Source organism: Prosopis cineraria, unplaced genomic scaffold (genome assembly GCF_029017545.1).
Source record: "Prosopis cineraria cultivar Desert tree isolate PC_DT_omini unplaced genomic scaffold, ASM2901754v1 PC457, whole genome shotgun sequence".
In the NCBI taxonomy this organism is placed as follows: Eukaryota; Viridiplantae; Streptophyta; class Magnoliopsida; order Fabales; family Fabaceae; genus Prosopis; species Prosopis cineraria.
Window position 1 is genome coordinate 13,399 of NW_026555782.1, and position 20,531 is coordinate 33,929.

At 33.2% G+C, this 20,531-nt stretch overlaps 3 protein-coding genes across 3 annotated transcripts; all 3 read left to right on the top strand.

Annotated features, from left to right (window-relative positions):
* Window positions 1–6,925: 6,925 nt before the first annotated feature.
* On the top strand, window positions 6,926–8,527 carry LOC129297176 (probable 6-phosphogluconolactonase 2). Its single transcript, XM_054935543.1, has 3 exons — window positions 6,926–7,331; window positions 7,432–7,606; window positions 7,683–8,527. The coding sequence occupies exons 1-3, from the start codon at window positions 6,973–6,975 to the stop codon at window positions 8,196–8,198; spliced, it is 1,050 nt and encodes a 349-aa protein (XP_054791518.1). The 5' UTR covers window positions 6,926–6,972; the 3' UTR covers window positions 8,199–8,527.
* Window positions 8,528–13,961: 5,434 nt separating this feature from the next.
* LOC129297179 (probable 6-phosphogluconolactonase 2) lies at window positions 13,962–15,359 on the top strand. Its single transcript, XM_054935545.1, has 3 exons — window positions 13,962–14,366; window positions 14,487–14,649; window positions 14,727–15,359. Exons 1-3 carry the CDS (start codon window positions 13,999–14,001, stop codon window positions 15,231–15,233), a joined length of 1,038 nt encoding a protein of 345 aa, XP_054791520.1. The 5' UTR covers window positions 13,962–13,998; the 3' UTR covers window positions 15,234–15,359.
* Window positions 15,360–19,169: 3,810 nt separating this feature from the next.
* On the top strand, window positions 19,170–20,531 carry LOC129297177 (probable 6-phosphogluconolactonase 1). The gene is made up of 3 exons (XM_054935544.1): window positions 19,170–19,584; window positions 19,705–19,867; window positions 19,945–20,531. Exons 1-3 carry the CDS (start codon window positions 19,217–19,219, stop codon window positions 20,449–20,451), a joined length of 1,038 nt encoding a protein of 345 aa, XP_054791519.1. The 5' UTR covers window positions 19,170–19,216; the 3' UTR covers window positions 20,452–20,531.

A 20,531-nucleotide genomic window follows, 5' to 3' on the forward strand; every position in this document is an offset into this window, starting at 1 on the left:
CACTAGACCATAATTTTAATAACTATGTGGTCGGGACTAAATGCATGATCATATGCCAACCTTATATCCTCCTAATTACCTCCGACATAAAATCGATGGCTATTTGATAGCTACATTCTTCACGGACTAACCCAGCCTTTTCACTTGTGAGGATCTATCAGGTCATGGTCAACTCACTCACTTGTGTAATCCAATTTATTTCATTACTAACAACTATAGAGTGTCGTACCCCTAATCTAGTTTCTTCATGAATTGGTGGAGATTAGTTAGGTTCGAGTGCCTCATAAAATAAGTCGGATAGTCCTGAATCAACCATGGGACAAGGGCTACCTCTCGATTCCAACAGTCGGTGCCAAGGCAACTCCCGATTCCAACAATTGCTGCTAAAACTAGGTGGGTTTAGTCAACTACTCCTCTCCCTAGGTAAACTCCCGCCATTAATCATGCTATGCACGTATATCATATATGTATATGCATGCTAAACAATCATTTGTATCATGAATCTACATATCTATACTCACACTTAACTCACTCCACACACCAACTAGTACATAATCACAATTTCTCATTCATCATCACTATTAGCATGTATATAAATATACATATAATTTGCAACAATAATACATCATCAACCATGCCTAATTTGCATTATGAATTTAAAAATATTAAACATGTTCCAAATCAATCATTTCAACAAATAATCAATTAATATTCAACTGTAAAAAACTAGGTTTTTTTCAGTTGCCTCAAACTTTTAAGAGGTCAAAGGTTTACCCCTCAATAAAAGTTCTTCTCAAGCTATACCAAAGCTTGAATAGTGCACAAGATGATTGATCTACAATTAATTATACTGGTCATCATTAAAATTGTCATAAACATTCTTCTAACTTTCATCAATCAATACTCTAATAACCTAAAATTTCAATCTCTTGCACTTAAGCATAACCATTAGGTTTATTAATTTTCATTAACTCCATTTAGCTTCTATTAACTTAAATAATCACTAACATAACACCCACCATTTAAAATCACACTTTAGAGGTTTAGGGTTCATCCAAAATGGATGACCCAAACTTACAACCTTGTAAAAACTTTTAAATTATATGTAAAATACTTAAACAACTCTCATTAGTCCCATTTAAACTAATGAGTTTGGACCTACAGCCTTAAATCCAAAAATCATCATCTTCCAACCTTGAAGCTCACTTTCAAAACATGTAGGGGGGAAGAAGAAGAGATAAATAAGATATACCTAGGTGAGACTAAGCTTCAAACATCTTCAAATGCTCAAGAGTTGATGTCCTAGCAGAGAAACACTCTCTTGGTCGCCCCCTCTTTGTTTCAGATCTCATACTCTGTTTTTCAAAGTGATTTTTGCATTTTAAAAACTGGTTCAGAAAATGATGTTACGGCATAATTTTTTATGCTGTAGCATAATGCACTGTTAGCTAAAAATCCAACTTCTCTCTACAATTTAAGCTTGGGTGACTCAATTCACTTCCGAACCCAATAAACGTCTCTAATTATCCTTAAGCCCAATTATACTTAAATTTCTACAATTACCTTTCATTAGATTAATAAATCATGAAAAAAAATTTTAGGATGTTACAATTTTTGACTAAATTCGTGGACTAATAATGCAAACAAGACCACGTAAACGTGACCATACTGGCCTAATATTACCAATTGTGTGGGCTGACCTAGCCAAAAACTCTACACTCATTCTTGGACCACAGATTTCTCCTTCTCGAATATTGGGGTGTCATATGTCCTAGCCATACCTTAAAAGGTGATGATGGGGCTGCCATAATAATAAAATAAACACCAAGACCTCTCTTGGTGTCAGTGAGTGTTATATAGATTTGAACTAACTCTCCTAAGCTGAATTCTCATCCTTTCATAATGATGATGCCAAATAAATGTAATTCCTAATGTATCTCACAACATAGACAATATCAACATGCTCCTTTTTAAATCAAATTATTTCTCATATTGAACGTGCTTAGCACATTTTGTCTTTTAAATTCATTTTTACAATCATGTAACTACATTTACATTTCCAAAACCATACCCACTTTACATTTATTTTTCTAAAACAGTAATAACACTTTACATATATCAAAATATTATTTAATTTCTTAAGACTCCAATAATTTCAAACAAGCAGGTAAAAGTATTGGATTATTCAATTACCTCAACACTTTTATTACAAAAAACAAAAAAGATACCCATGAACTTACCAACTCCTTGAGCTTCCTTTGCTTAAAGAGGTCCAAACGATGTCAATCTACATCTCCAAACACTACCATATCAATTTTCAACTCTAATATAAGTACTTTTAGCTATAATTAGCCAACCCAAGCTCGCGACTCTCACCTACATAACTCAACCATTTATAACCTTCCATTAATTTCGACTAACCTCTATTAAGTTAAATAATCATTACTCCCAATCATTAATCTCAAGCCTAAGATTGACATAAAATCAAAAACCTATTCATAAAACCCTATAAAAACACCAACCTTAGGTTTATAAACTTTAAGCAACTCGTAATGGCTCCATTATAGTTAATGGGTTTGGGTAGAACTCCTCAAGAAATGAACTTATCATCCTCTATCATCCAAAACCACTTAAAATCACATAAAAGAGAGTTAGAGAGGGAACGAGAGGCTTTCCTTGTTGATTCTTGGTTTATAAACACCTCCAAATGGTACCTAAAGCAAACTGTAACATACCAATATTCCAACTCCTTCATTCTCTTTGTTTTCCTTTTTAATTTAAAATCAAAACACAACCATCCGTTGTAGTGCACGTCATCTATGGATAACGCAAAAAGCTAATGCCTTAGTTTGCATCATCCAATTGGGCCCTTAATGGCCTAAGCTACCCTTTCCAAGCCTATCCAATAAACCATATGATTCAATTAGCATACCAAATCATGCTTAATTATTATGTTGAATCATTAATTCACCCTCATTAATTCATAAATCACATATTAAAAATTTGATATGTTACTCATGTGATATCCGGCTCTAAATAAGAATAATGAAGAGGGTGTCTGGTAGTGAACATTTTTTAGGTATTGACTGGTCAAATGTGGAGTTTATCTAGTGCTAAACACAATTATTGAAGGTATAACCGGCTAGACAAATATGAATTAGTATATTTAAGACATGATTTCAAGCCAAAAGCTTAGGGTTTGAAGGGTGAAGACGAAGGGCAATAATTTTAGGTGTTCCTCTAAGGGGTTTTGGACAATTTTACAAGGGTTTTGAGCTTCCCTAAACTAAACTACAAGTATTAAAAGGGAAAGGGTGGAGTTGTGAGATAACTAAACAAGAATTCTGTTCTAAAAGATGATTGGACTTATTACTGACATAATGGAATAATTGACATTATAATTCACTAATGGTTAAGGTGATATATAAGAAATTTTATTTTTGATTACTGAGATTTTTTTTTTCACCATTTGTTTAACATTTTTCAGGTGATAGCTCCAATGATACCAAGAAGGCACCCATGTGGTGACCTCCTTATTATTGATTAGACGACATCTGTACCTTATACTAGGTATATGTACTACAATTGAAAATTATTTGTACAAATGCCAAATGTTAGGATTTATGCTAGACTTTTGATTTTGAAAGTTGTAATACCCATTATTTTATTATATTTATGAACTGGTATCCCTGTTGGCTATTGTTAGGTCATTGATTTGACTATTGTGAATTGTAATATATAATTTTTTATTAGTAGACCACATCTCCATCCACGATGGTGTGGGCCTTATTTTCATGTCAGTGTTGGGTTCCTTAAGGTAAATTCTGGTATAGTTTCATATTTTGTACAAATATTTGGATCAATTGCTATCCTTGAGTTAGGGTGTTACTTTTTAGTATTAGAGTGTTACATTATAACACCCCTTGCATTCTAAAAGGGGGAGGTTGTGGTCTGGTCAGGAGCTTTAGGGTTTTTGGCCATGTACGATATCTCTTAGTTGGAGAGCAAGTCACCTAGTCACATGGGTAAGTTTTTTACAGTGATAAAGCTCACAATCTTAGCTAGAAGAATAAGGATGAGATAAGGGAGTATAAATGGATTTAAGTGGCTTATTGAATACTGTACATGTTGAGCTTGAATGGATCATTTTGCTTTACTGTGCATGTGAATTCTATCTTTGGGTATTCTTATTACTAGCATATGGGAAGGTATAGAAAACAATGTCTGTTTCTTGTACTAGCCAGTAGCTCGGGTGGATAAATTAGCAAAGGACTTGGCTTTATTCTCCTAACAAGTATGGCTTTTTTGTTTTTGTTATTATTATAAAACAAGGGGTAGTAAGCTCCAAAGAGTCATGGAAGGTTGATCCTTTGTTTGGTTTGGGGGTTGGGGAGGGGAGCCGAAGACGGGAATTTTGCTTCAAAGGGAATTAAATCAAGGGGGGTTCTAAGCATGTGAAAACCAAGAATTAGGCTCAAGGCATGATTGGCTAGGTGATCTGCACATCGATTGGCCTCTTTGTATACATGTTAGAGTTGAATATTCCAATGGCATTGAAAGAGGTTTTTGATGTCTTGTAGTAAGACGTGGTGAGACTTTATCAGAGAGTGGTCGCCAATTATAAGCTAGATAGCACAAACAGTGTCACTTGGAAGCAAGATGTGCCGGTAGCCTTCATCCCATGCAATGGCCTACAGTTCTGCTTGGGTGTTATTGCCGGGGCCTATATATGTTGCTGTATACTCCATTGATCCAGTTCCTGCTCGAGGCTATTGCCCATGTGGAGTTCACTTTAAAGTTTGCATCATAATTTATCTTAACCCAGCCTAAAGGCGGAGCATACTCCAAGTCCTGGATGCAACTGGGTTGGCTGCGGAGTGAAGCTGAGACCCATTTGCCTTCCTAGTGTGACGTGTCTACGTTCAGTTAATGGAAAAAAGGTGATCTTGATTGCCACTGGGGAGAAGAGATCTCTAAAGGAGTACCAGAGCAATACATGGTTCATGTCCTCTTTCTCGTAGCTGTGGCAGAAATGGCAAGCATTTGAAAAAGGTGCTCCATGACGGCGTACGTGTTCACAGTTACATTCTTCCTTTTAATGGCATCCTTTAGGAGGATCGAATGCGTTGGTTTCCATTTTGGGTCAGCATCATTGAATCAAACGCACAGGCCACATGTATGACTTTATTGTTTGTTAACATATCATCAATATATCTAACATAAAAAATATTTGAGAAAATTAATCTTTTAGTCTTTCAACTTTTATATTACTTGTAACTCAGTCCCTCAACTATGACTCGCTGTGACTCAGTCCTTCAACTATAACTCACCTATAACTCAGTCCTTCAACTTTTGAATCACTTACAAATTCATCTCTTAATCTTTGTTAATTTTTTTTTCATGCTAGCTTATATCTTACGTTAATGAATAAGAAGAGAGTATTTTAAAATAATATATGAGCATTTTTTATCCCTCTTATTTGATAATTTTTTTAAAATTAAAAAATAAGGATCGAGTTATAGGTAAATCAAAAGTTGAGGAATTAAGTTGCAATGAGTTATAATTAAGGGACTGAATCGCAGCGAGTCATAGTTGAGGGATTGAGTTATAAGTGAATTAAAAGTTGAAGGAGTAAAAGATTAATTTTTTTAAAATATAAATAAAACTTGCTAAAAGTCTACTATTCACAACTACAACTTGTGTTAGGTAGCTCGTTTCGAGCTCCATGTCAATTTATGGTGCTATTTTTAATTATAATTCAGTAATAAAATATAAATTTTAAAATTTATAATAAATATGCTGTTAACAAATTATAAAAAACGTTACTGTTTTTTTTTGAAAGTTATCAATAACATTATAAATAATATTTACTCTCATTGCTTGTTAATTGTACTCTATATATCTACCGGCGTGTATAGATTAATGAAGAACTGTAATAAAAAAAAGTAAGAGGTTAATTACTCCCTTCTATGTCCAATTGTATGCTAAGGATAATAATAGTTTTAAATAATTATATTTCAAATGTCTCGTAACATAATTAAATACCACAAAATTTATTGAGAAAATTATCGTTCTGCTATACTGAGTTGTCGATAAATATTTAATGTGATATTTAATTGTACTCTATATCTAGCGATGTGTATAGATTAATGTAGAACGGTAATAAAAAAAAGGTAAGAGGTTAATTACTCCCTCCTATGTCCAATTGTATGCTAAGGATCGGATAATAATAATTCTAAATAATTATGTTTCAAGTCTCTCATAACATAATTAAATATCATACTTCCTCCCCACCAAAATATAACTGGCTTTTTAAAGGCATACTTTGATTCAAAATATAGAGTATTGGGCAAATTTTATGTTTCTTTTTCATTTATACCCTTATTTTTCTTTTTGTTCCTTATCTTTAAATGCTCCATATTTAAAGATCATGCATGCTTTATTAAGAATTTTAAAAGGGCATAAATGAAAAGATGTAAATATTTTTTAAAAGAATCAAGATTTCAAATAAGATTTTTCATAAATCATGAATTAGTTAATAATGACATATATTATGGTCTGGAAAAAAAGTAAAATTTATTGAGAAAATTATCATTTTGCTACATTGAGTTGTTGATAAATATTAATGTGATATTTAAGTGTATTGTGAGAAATCTAAACATAATTCTCTCCAATAATACGCTGTAAATGGCATGGAAACAAGCTAAATTTGGGCCGAACTATCGTCTGCACTGCAGTACCTAAGCCTTTAGTAATGGTGGGGTAAGTGTTGGATTTTGTCTCACTAAAGCGCATCAACGAATGCGTATACCAAGTTGCTTGTGGTAGTAGTAATGGAATCCAATTCAAATTTGAATGTGCTTTGCCTTTGCTCCTTGGACCGAGAAAAGGATATCAATATCGATATATAAATGCGGGTGACATTGTGAGAAGCACTCGAACTCGAAAGTGTTTCATTCAACACTCACAGAAATGGCCCTGTCCTCTACTGTTTTCCTCACTTCTTCATGCATCCCACAAATACGGAGTAGGCCTTTGAGTGTCCCAAAGCCAAACTCTGTGTCCCAAACGACGTCGTTGATGCTGCCGCCACCCCAAGCAACACACAGATTATTCCATTACCAACCCCTGAAACACAATAGGACATTGTTTGGCACAGTGAAGGCATTAAAGAAGGACGAGAAGAGCTTTAAGAACGTGGAAATATTCTCTGAGGAGCATCTTCATGGGTCCCTGGTTCATGATATCGTTGAACTCTCCCAAAAATACATCAGAGACAAAGGATCCTTCTCGGTTGCTCTGTCCGATACCCCTTCCGTCAAATTCCTCAGGTCTCTGATTCTTCTTCTTCCTAGTGTTGCATAGTCAATTGCATGACCTTCAATGACTATAGTTTGATGATATTTTTCCATATATGGTCCGGATTTTCAGGAAGTTGTCGGAACCTCCATACATCGATACAATTGAGTGGTCAAAATGGCGGTTTTTTTGGGTGGAAGAGGAAGTCTTCGTGCCAGGTGATCAGTTAAAAAAGCGACTTGTGCCAAACGATCAACTAGTCGCAAAGATTAACCACAAGCTCGCTTACGATGAATTTCTCACCACGGTACATATGTATACATATATATTAACTTCCATTCATTCCTTTTGCTGGACCTAGCGTACTCATTATTCTTCTTCAGGTGTCACGAGCAGCTGGATCTTTAAATGTTTATACCATTGACTACGACCTATCAGATGAGAACGAAGCAGCCGAACGTTACGAGAAGAAACTGGAGATCTGGGTTTCCAAGAACGAGATAGCAAAGTCCAAACAAAGCCAGCTTCCTAAATTCGACCTGATGTTTCTGGGCATGGAGGCAGATGGACGTGTGGGTTCTCTAATGCCGGATCATCCAGTTCTTGATGAGAACGAGAAATGGGTGGCTTCCGTGAAGGACAAGGACGTGATGCGAGTGACTCTAACTCTGCCAGTGATCAATTCGAGTTCCAACATCGCAATGGTGGTGGCTGGCTCTGCCAATGCTGACGCAGTTTATTCTGCTTTCAAGGACGACAATTATCCACAAGCTCCTAGTCGCAAGCTTCCTGCTAAACTGATCTCGCCTGATGAAGGCGACCTCGTGTGGTACCTGGATAGAGCTGCTGCTTCTAAGCTCTTCAAGGAAGAAGTCCGTATCGACGACAAACGCTCTTAATTAATAATTGAATACATATATCTGCGTTCTCATCGGGTTATTGTTGGCCAGTTTTGAGAAATTAAAGAATCGTCGTCTGTGTCCTTGCTGATCGATGAAATGTTCTGTTTTTGTATTCGTTATGAATGTGGTGGTTGGTCTCTGTCCCTTGGCAGCGGCACACACAGTAGCTTCTCAATAAGAGAAACTTGTTATTTTGGTGTGTCATTACCGTTATACTGTGTATTACGAGCAATTGTGAGCGATTCGTGTTTTGTATGCCGAAATGATAATGTGTAGTTTCACATTCTCCATGGAATATCATATTGATGGCAACAATTGTTGGAATATATGCAAGAATCATTTCGACGGAATCATTTCACATCCTGATTGTTGTTTGGTTTGGATAGAGAGTTTTTTTTTTTTAATTTTCTCCTTTTTTTATTTTTTTTATACAAAACGCACCCAAGGCAAGCTAGCCTATACCCTGAGACCCATAATCAGAATCTCTAGCAAGCACCTCGCAAAGACCATCAGGAACATGCATTAGAAAATTTATCCCTAACATCGAGTTGAGCTCAAGTTTAGCAAGATAATCAGTACCCATGTTAGTGCTACGACGAATCTACCTAAGTTAAACCCCCCACTCCCTTTGAAGCAGCGACTGCATTTCTAGCACGACCCCATACTCACTATTGCATCCCTTCATAATTAGATCTATGATTTCTGTTGAATTTGTCTCAAGATCAACTTTACAAAAACCCGCATCCCAGGCCATTCTCAAACCATGAATACAGGCCCATAGTACAGGGTGTGTTTGGATTTCAATTAGAAAAAATTAATTATTAAAACGTAATGATGTTTGAATAAATTTTTAAAAATTAATTTTGATAAATTGAATATGTTTGAATGATTTTTTGAGAATTAATTTTGAATGTGCAAATAAATGATATAAAGAAAAGGAGTCAAATGGAGTTTTGCAAATGGAAGAAATTTCAACTTCTCAAAAATAAAATTTTTCAAATCAAATGAAATTTTATGAAATAAGGGTGTTTGGATAAATTTTTATAAAATCATGATTTTAATCCCAGAATTGATTCACAACAGGTATGCAAACAGGCCCTTAGTTGTCAGAGAATCACCTCTATCCATGCGACACATGAAACCTTGCAAGAAGTTGCCATGACAGTTCCGGCAGAAGACCCCCGCAAGCTACGAGAGAATTGTGATGAGAGTACGCACCATCGACATTACATTTTACCCAATTAGGATCAGGTGGAGCCCATCTACCCCTGTCAGATTGGTTCGAATTCTTCCCATGCCCTTTAGAAATTTTAGACTGAGCAGACTTCATATCATAAATCATCGCAGCAGCACTCGCAATTACTGTCTCATTGCTGTCTCCTTTTTTATTTTTCACCACATCCAAATAAAAGATTTGAGTCTTCACCGTAAATATCAGTGTTTTCAGAACCGGACCGGACATTGAACCGGAAAAGTCAGCGGTTCACGGTTCGCATGGTTCAACCGGTTGGACCAATGGTCCAACCGGTGACGTAATAATTAAATTAAAAAAAAATTATATATGTATATAATAATTTAAATATAAGAAATACATATAAAATTGCTATTTAACTTAAAAAACTTAAATATTTTAAGTTTATCATGACTTAACAAGCTATATGATACACTATAATATCAAATGATTAAAAAAATTAGTCATTTTTTTAAAAAAATTTGATAAAAAATAAAAAAAAGTTTTTTTTTGAACAGTCCGGTTTTTGAAAACCGGATCCGGTTCCCGGTCCGACCGCCGGTCCGAAACGGCTCAACCCGGCTCAACTCTGAAAACGGTTTTTTCCTTTGAACCAGACCGAAAACCAGACCGGTCGACGGTCCGACCGGTCCGACCGGCCGGTCCGGTCCGGTTTTCAAAACAGTGGTAAATACACGAATCAGCGAGACCGCTAAGTAAATGATTGTGGAGAAATACCATGTCCATGCCCACAAAATCACACAGCTGACAACTCATAATGATCCGCTATGGTAGCTTTTTTGGATATGCCTTGTTTGGGGGAATTTTTAAACATGGAATAATTAAGGAATTGGGAATGGGATGTCTTTTCGACTTCAAAGGCTAATTAAGGTCTTAACTTGACAGTTGGGATGGTCACCTAAAATTGTAACATCTCACATCAATATTATAAATATTGCCATAAGACTGTTATTTTTTTATAATTAACTTACCAACTTAGTACAAGGCATAGTCCCTTCAATCTCTGTCACCTCAAATCTACCTTATCAGAATTAAAGAAAGGTGTTAAGTCATTAATCTTGTTTAAAAGAAATAAATTTTTAATAGTACAAATATTTAAATTAAAACTTTTCAATTGGATTTGCATTGCATTATTTTTCATAGTTAATAAATTAAAATATGAATAATATTAAAAAAATATAATTAATATCACATCAAGTATCTTATATTAAGAGGCATATCTTATAATATAATAAGATATTATCGGTTGCTACAACAATGATAGAAAGAGCCATTTTTATTATAAAATTTGTAAAAAATTGGTTGCATGATCATATGAGAGATCTATTAATGAATAATTGTCTAATGACTTGTATTAAAAAAGATATTTTTCTTAGCATCAACAATGAAATGCTTGATTAACGATTCATAACATGCAGCCATGCAGGATACAATACTTTTTTTTTTAATTATTAAATTAACTTTAAATTATTAATTTTAAAAATGTTGCATCTAATGACCTAAGGTCCTAGCACCGCCACTAATTTCATTAGTGGTCACAATTATAATTTGTTCCATTCCATTCTAAACTCCCAATTAAACGTAGCCCAAGGCATTTTCTCTTGGATAAATATTTCGCTAAATATGGTAAACATGTCACTACAAATCTAAACTCCATGGTTTTTGACGGCTAAGTATTGCGATTTTTTCCCGATGCATGATGAAAGTGACATACATTTATTTATTATAATATTAAAAATATAAAAGATAATTCAAAAACATTTTGATAATAATTAACTTTGAAAGTCATTTAAAAAAGGAAAAAAACACACACACAAGGCTATTTTTTTAGAAAAAATTATATCTAGATCTCACATAAAAAAATTTATTATCAAGAAGTTTCATAAAATTAATAAAATACTCTTAAATTTCAAATTTTACACATTTGTAACTTAACTAAGGACATTAAAAATTGAGTAACTGCTATTTACAACTTGTATGGCCGTTATTTAGTTGTTAATATCCTTAATCAAGTTGTAAATACACAAGATTTGAAATTGAAAGTATTTTGTAAATTGTATTAGACTTTTTAGTAATAAATTCTCTTTTATGAGATTTAAATACTTCCTCTATTTAAAAATGTAAAGCATTTTTAATCGAATCTCACCTCTCAATAAAATAGTTACCTATTTTCTAACTAATCCTATCTTTTTATATTTATCCTTATTAAATACCCTACAATAAATATAAAGTTATTATCAATATGGATACTTTTAGAAAAAAAAGACAATAATTACATCTCGAAAGATTAAAAATGTATTATATTTTTAAATATTTAACTCTTCAAAAAATGCTTTATATTTTTAAACGGAAGGAATATAATTTTTTCTATTTTTTATATCAAGTTTGCCTAAATACACTAAACAGATCCAAAAGAAAAGGGGGAGAAGGGTTCTTCCCTTTCTTTTCTCTCATTATTCCTCCCTTTCTTAATTTTCACAATTCATCAAATTTGTAATTAAAATAAATTTAATTAATAAAATAAAATCAATGATAGGTATTGAAGAAGGGAGGGAAAAGGGGAAAAAAGAAAGGCAGTAACCCTCTTCCAAAAAAGCAAAGTCGTTCCCTGTCAGTGAACCTCTGGCATTTTTTAATATTTCATATTATTATATTGATACTTCGATTCCGCAAACAAGACAACCACCAGAATAGGCCCATGAACAAGACAAACACAACAATATTCCCAGTCTACGGACCCAGAAAAATGATATAAAATATTAATATTTTTATAAAAAAATCATTTAAAATATCTATTAAATTATATTAATGGCAGAAGTTAATAAAATTAAATATTAAAAAAATGCATAACACTTAACATTATAATAAAATAAAAAATTTTCTTTATATTGACATTTTTTGTGATAAAATTTTTCAAAAACAATTTATTTTAAAATTATTACTTTTTCTTTTTAAGACTATTGCTATTTAAATATATATATATATATATATATTCCTTCTATTAAAAAATATAATACATTTTCTTAAGTTAGATATTTAAAATGATAAGCATTTTTATTTTTTTAATGTGTGGTTAATGACTCTTTTTTAAAAAAATTCTTAATAAATAAACGACTCAATTTTTTTTAAATGAGATATCTTGTTAAATAAAAATAAATATAAAAAATAATATTAATTATTTTGATTAAAAATGTTTTATAGTTTTAAATGTAAGCAGTATAATTTTAGATAATAAATTTTTTAGTGGGATGGGTAAAATTTCATGAAGGGTTAGGTAATGAAATTTTTTGAGTAATTAAAGTTTTTTTAAGAGGGGCATCTAAATTATTTAGGGTGTTTCTCGGTAATTTATTTTTGGGCTGTGGGGGCAATTGCCCCCACTACTATCATAAACGTCGGACCGTCCCTGCCCAGTCTAATAATTATCATAGTACCATTATACCATTATGCTGTTTGATGTGAATTGGATTTTCTTATGTGATTAATATACAATGCTCAAGTACATTCATGAAGTAAAAAGATTCATGTTGCTTTTATTTTCTATTTTCACTTATAACAGATTTCTTCCTTCCAATGTGCTGCGGCATATTTTTATATTTAAAAAATTGCGACGCTACAAGAAATCACACTTTACTGTTACAATATATATATATATATATATATATCAATTACTCGTTTAGCTTAACTAGCAAGGAGCTGCATATTCTTAAATGGAACTCTTAAATTCAAGTCCAGATAATATATTTGTAGTTTTATCATTTTTTGTAATCACGATTGACCTGCTCTGAATTAGTCTAACGTAAAAAATTAAGTTTTTTAATTGTAATTGGGCAAGCCCAAATTTAGTTTTGTATTATGATTGTTTAATAAATTATCAATGTCACATAATCATTACATGAAAAATTCATATTACTTATAAATTAAAAGTAAATAAACATACCCTTCTAAGGTGAGATGATCACTTCTTAAAATAAAATTAATAATTAAACATATTGTATTACTTTTTATCCATCTTCTTTGATTTAATTTGATTAGAAGCAATCGGGCTTGGGATATAAAATATTTTTCAACTCTCCGCTATTTTTTCGTTTTGTTATTACACAATTTTACGTTATTTCTATTATAATTTTTAAATGATGAACGAATTAAAAAAGGATTTCATATTAAACTAAGCATGCAAAACCTATATAATTATATTTCGAAAAGTTACCAGAGTCATGTAAGACTGTATCAATAAATCAATTAAAACAAAGTAGACTGTTGAAGAGTCAATTAGGAGGCTAAATATACGTAACTTCAACTTGAAAAAAGTCGAGAGATAAGCTCTTTTCTTAATTTATGTCTGAAGAACGGAACTAAAGTATGCATAAACTCTTTTTCCACAAATCAAGTTGCTTGTGGCAAAAGATCCAAAATTTGAATGTGCTTTGCTTGAAGTCCTTTGATTCCGAAGAGATATAAATACGGACGACATTGTGATAACAAACCACTCGAAATCAAAACGCGAGTGTTCATATTTCATTCAACGCATACGCTCTGAGAAACATGGCCTTGTCTACTGTTTTCCTCGCTTCTTCTCTATGCGTCCCACAAACTCAAAACAGGCCATTGAGTGTCCCAAAGTCACACTCAGTGCTGTGCCCAATGACGTCGTCGCTGATTCTGCCGCCCCAAGCAACAAAGAAATTCCATTTCCAGAACCAACCCCTGAAATCCAACAGGTCGGTTGGCACAGTGAAGGCATTGCAGAGTGATGAGAATGGCAGAATTTATAAGAATGTGGAAGTGTTCTCGTGGGAGCATCTTCATGAATCTCTGGCTCATGATGTCGTTAAACTCTCCAGACGGGCCATCGACGATAAAGGAACCTTCACGGTTGCTCTGGCCGATACCTCTTCCATCAGATTCCTCAGGTCACTGCGTTTTGTTTTGTTGCAATAATTAAATTGATAAAACGACGTGCGTACACCTCCAATAATGAATGTATATATATAGTTTGATGACACTGTTTTATATTTGGTTGGGATTTTCAGCAATCTGGTGAAATCTGAATACAGCAACAGAATAGATTGGTCCAAATGGCAGTTTTTTTGGGTGGAAGAGGAAGTGTTCTTGCCGAGTTATACGTTAAGGAAAACGCGATTTTTCCCCAACGAGATGCTCCACAGGGTCGCCTACGCAGAATTTCTCTCCATGGTACGTATCGAGCTTAATTCCATCGGTTCCATTACGTGAAATACATCGAAACATGTTGCGTGAATGTTATTGCGCAGGTGCAAAAGGCTGGGACTTTAAATGTTGTTACCATTGACTACGACATATCAGCTAAGGAAGAAGCAGCCGAACGTTACTCGAGGAACCTCCGAGAGAGGACTGAAAGAGGATATTTAAGATCCGCGGCATCGGGCCATCCTAAGTTCGACCTGATGTTGCTGGGCATGGAGGCAGACGGACGCGTGGGTTCTCTGATCCCCAACAATCCTGTTCTTGATGAGAGGGACAGGTGGGTGACTCACGTGGTGCACGAGACCGAGACGCCGCGACTGACTCTGACTCTTCCGGTGATCAATTCTAGTTCCTACATAGCAATGGTGGTAACTGGTGAAGATAATGCTAATGCAGTTTATTCCGCTCTCAATGAAGAAATTGATCCACGAGCTCCTCGCAAGATTCCTGCTAAATTCATCTCACCTCTGGACGGACAGCTCGTGTGGTACCTGGACAGAGCTGCTGCTTCGAGGCTCTTCAAGCAAGAGCTCCACATCGACAAACGCTATTAAGATTGCTCACTTCATATTCATATCTTTGGTTCAATCGTCGAGTTATGATCTCGATGTCTTTTGGGAAATAAATCCTGGCTTGTTGTATGCATCTTGCAGATCGATGAAATGTTCTTCTTTTGCGTTCGTTATGCATGGTGCTTCATGTTTTGCTTAGTTTAATCAAGTGTCTTATATTAAAAGCCATCAATTACTTTTAAAAAATATCTTATAATATAAAAAGTACTAGAAGGAGCATAGTTGTGTTAAAAACATCTCATTCTACTTTGATGACTGGAGGTTTGAAAATTCATGCACATTGCTTTGTTTTCTCTAAGTTGATGATAAATATTAAAAAGAATTACCATTAAATCCAACAACTTTCATTTAATGATAGTGAGGTCTTTTAAAAAATTCGTTCAAAAATAAATTAGTTGCAAATGCAAAAGTCACTGTTGCTAATGACAGCTAAGCTGACTCATAATTTACAACGAAGATTCTCATATATATAATTGTTTAACAGAAAAAAATAAATATTCTAGTTGAAATGATAAATTATGTCAAAAAATTAAATTCTTTTTGAGAATACATATATTACTTATAAACTATTACTAACCATATCCATAATGGTAATGGTTATTGCTAGTAACCAAAAAAAAAAAAAAAGTTTTCCAAAATTTATTTGCTTCAGCCCAATTTGAAATCAATTATGTCATAAGATAAATCGATTAGCTTTTTAGCCATACTGTCTCTTGAGAGTAGAATGTTAATGGTATTTGATTTTTGATTTTGCAACCTATAAAGCTGATATACACACTCAATTTACAACATGCTAGCTAGATTCTCCCCCAATAATTTAGCCTCACCCATATAGTAAGGTTCTTTCCATGATGTTTATCCTTAATCATTCAAAACCTACTTTCTTTTAATCCCAAAATGGAATGATTTGAGATGAATTATACTAGCTATTATAAGATTTGCCTTCATCCTTCTTATTTCATTCCACTCTAATTTCATTTCATCAGTGGTCGCTATATCAGAATTTGTTCCATTCCGTTCCAAACTCCTAATTAAACATAACCCAAGGCATTTTCTCTTGGATAAATATTTCGTTAAATTTGGTAAACATGTCACTGCAAGTCTAAACTCCATGGTTTTTTAGAGCTAAATATTGCAATTTTTTCCCGATGCATGATGAAAGTGACACATATTTATTTATTATAATATTAAAAAATATAAAAAGATAATTCAAAATTTTTTTGATAATAATTAACTTTGAAAATCATTTTAAAAAAAGGGGAAAAACACACACACAAGGCTATTTTTTTAGGTAAAATTACATCTAGGGCCCATATAAAAAAATTTATTTGTGAAAGGTCTCAGAAAATTTACAAAATGCTTTCAAGTTTTAAATTTTTTGCATTTACAATTTGACTAAAGATTTGACAATTGGGCAACGAAAATTTTCAACTTGTAAGTTATTATTTTCTTAAGTTGTAAATGATTGTTGATCAATTATCAATACCCTTAATTAGGTTTTAAATGTGCAGAAATTAAAATTTGAGAATATTTTATAAATTTTATTAGTCGATCAAGACGTAAGTTTTTCTATTTTTTATTTTTAATTCGCTTGAATACACCAAATAGGTCCAAAAAAAAGTCGTTCCCCATCAGTGAACTCCTGGTATTTTTTATATTTCATATTATTGTATTGAAACTTCGATTTCACAAACAAGACAACCAGGACAATAGGCCCATGAACATGGCAAACACAACAATATTCCCAGTCTCACGGACATGGAAAAATGATATAAAATAGTAATATTTTTGTAAAAAAAATCATTTAAAATATCTATTAAATTATATTAATGGTAGAAGTTAATAAAATTAAGTATTAAAAACAATGCATAAAACTTAACATATAAATAACATAAAAGACTTTCTTTATATAGACATTTTTTGTGATAAATTTTTGCATAAAAAATTTCTTTTTAAATTTTACTATTTTATTTTAAAACTATTACTATTTAAAGTTATTATATATATATATATATATATACTCCATCTATTAAAAAATATAATACAATTTTTTAGGTTAGATATTCAAAATTATAAGCAGTTTTATTTTTTTATGTGTGGTTAATGACATTTTAAAAAAAAAATCCTTAATATCAAACCACTCAATCTTTTTTTTTAAAAGTGAGACATCTTGTTAAATAAGAGTAAATATAAAAAAATTAACTAACTTATTAAATCGTGATTCAGGTACAAATATATTATATTTTTAATTGAAATCAGTATAATTTTGGAAGTACATTAAATGCTCATCAAAGGTGATGAGCACCACGTGCTCATGTGCTTATCACCCCTAAATCAATCTAGAACATCCATATTTAATTTGGACATTTTAAATTTAACTACTTTTTGTATTTTTTATTTTTTAAAATCAAAATTTTTAAAATTTCAAACAAATATATTTTATTATTAATATGTACCATTCATATTTAATCAAGTCAGTCTAAATTTAATTATTTTTTTAAATTAACAATACAGAGTTACTATAAATTGTTTTGAATCTAATAAGTATAATAAGTTAAAAAATTAAAAAAAATATTTAAAATTGAATGGTCCAGATTCACTTAGGGGTGATGAGCACCAATTATGCTTCATATAATTTTAGATAATAAATTTTTTAGTGGGATGAGTAAAATTTTATGAAGGGATAAGTGATGAAATTTTTTGAGGAGGCAATTAAAAGTTTTTAAGAGGGGCATCTAATTTATTTAGGGTGTTTCTCGGTGATTTATTTTTGGGCTGTGGGGGCTATTGCCCCCACTACTATCATAAACGTCGGACCGTCCCTGCCCAGTCTAATAATTATCATAGTACCATTATACCATTATGCTGTTTGATGTGAATTAGATTTTCTTCTGTGATTAATATACAATGCTCAAGTACATTCATGAAGTAAAAAGATTCATGTTGCTTTTATTTTCTATTTCACTTAGAACATATTTCTTCCTTCCAATGTGTTGGGCATATTTTTATATTTAACAAATTGCGACGCTACAAGAAATCTCACTTTACTATATATATATATATATATATATATCTATTACTCGTTTTGTTTAACTAACATGGAGCTGCTTATTCTTAAATGGAACTCTTAAATTCAAGTCCAGATAATATATTTGTAGTTTTGTCATTTTTTTATAATCACGATTGACTTGATCTGAATTAGTCTGACCTAAAAAATTAAGTTTTTTAATTATAACTGGGCAAGCCCAAATTTAGTTTTGTATTATGATTGTTTAATAAATTATCAATGTCACATAATCATAACATGAAAAATTCATATTACTTATAAATTAAAATTAAATAAATATACCCTTCTAAGGTGAGATTATCACTTCTTAAAATAAAATTAATAATTAAACATATTGTATTACTTTTTATCGATCTTCTTTGATTTAATTTGATTAGAAGCAATCGGGCTTGGGATATAAAGTATTTTCCAACTCTCCGCAATTTTTTGTTTTGTTATTACACAATTTTACGTTATTTTTATTACAACTTTTAAATGATGAACAAATTAAAAAAGGATTTCATATTATTAAGCATCATGCAAAACTTATATAATTATATTTCGAAATTTTACCAGAGTGATTTAAGCCTATATCAATAAATCAATTAAAACAAAGCGAGACTGTTGAAGAGTCAATTAGGAGGCTAAATATACGTAACTTCAACCTGAAAAAAGTCGAGGGATAAGCTTTTTCTTAATTTATGTCTGAAGAACGGAACTAAAGCATGCATACACTCTTTTTCCACAAATCAAGTTGCTTGTGATTGTGGCAAAAGATCCAAAATTTGAATGTGCTTTGCTTGAAGTCCTTTGATTCCGAAGAGATATAAATACGGACGACATTGTGACAACAAACCACTCGAGCTCAAAACGCGCGAATTTTCATATAATTTCATTCAGCACCTACACGCTGAGAAACATGGCCTTGTCTACTGTTTTCCTCGCTTCTTCTCTATGCGTCCCACAAACCCAAAACAGGCCCTTGAGTGTCCCAAAGTCACACTCAGTGCTGTCCCCAACAACGTCGTCGCTGATTCTGCCGCCCCAAGCAACAAAGAAATTCCATTTCCAGAACCAACCCCTGAAATCCAACAGGTCGGTTGGCACAGTGAAGGCATTGCAGAGTGATGAGAATGGCAGAATTTATAAGAATGTGGAAGTGTTCTCGTGGGAGCATCTTCATGAATCTCTGGCTCATGATGTCGTTGAACTCTCCCGACAGGCCATCGACGATAAAGGAACCTTCACGGTTGCTCTGGCCGATACCTCTTCCATCAGATTCCTCAGGTCACTGCGTTTTGTTTTGTTGCAATAATTAAATTGATAAAACGACGTGCGTACACCTCCAATAATGAATGTATATATATAGTTTGATGACACTGTTTTATATTTGGTTGGGATTTTCAGCAATCTGGTGAAATCTGAATACAGCAACAGAATAGATTGGTCCAAATGGCAGTTTTTTTGGGTGGAAGAGGAAGTGTTCTTGCCGAGTTATACGTTAAGGAAAACGCGATTTTTCCCCAACGAGATCCTCCACAGGGTCGCCTACGCAGAATTTCTCTCCATGGTACGTATCGAGCTTAATTCCATCGGTTCCATTACGTGAAATACATCGAAACATGTTGCGTGAATGTTATTGCGCAGGTGCAAAAGGCTGGGACTTTAAATGTTGTTACCATTGACTACGACATATCAGCTAAGGAAGAAGCAGCCGAACGTTACTCGAGGAACCTCAGAGAGTGGACTGAAAGAGGATATTTAAGATCCGCGGCATCGGGCCATCCTAAGTTCGACCTGATGTTGCTGGGCATGGAGGCAGACGGACGCGTGGGTTCTCTGATCCCCAACAATCCTGTTCTTGATGAGAGGGACAGGTGGGTGACTCACGTGGTGCACGAGACCGAGACGCCGCGACTGACTCTGACTCTTCCGGTGATCAATTCTAGTTCCTACATAGCAATGGTGGTGACTGGTGAAGATAATGCTAATGCAGTTTATTCTGCTCTCAATGAAGAAATTGATCCACGAGCTCCTCGCAAGATTCCAGCTAAATTCATCTCACCTCTGGATGGACAACTCATGTGGTACCTAGATAGAGCTGCTGCTTCGAGGCTCTTCAAGCAAGAGCTCCACATCGACCAACGCTATTAGGATCGATCACTTCATATGTATATCTTTCGTTAAACTTTGATCTCCACGTCTTTTGAGAAACAAATCGGGTTTGTTGTATA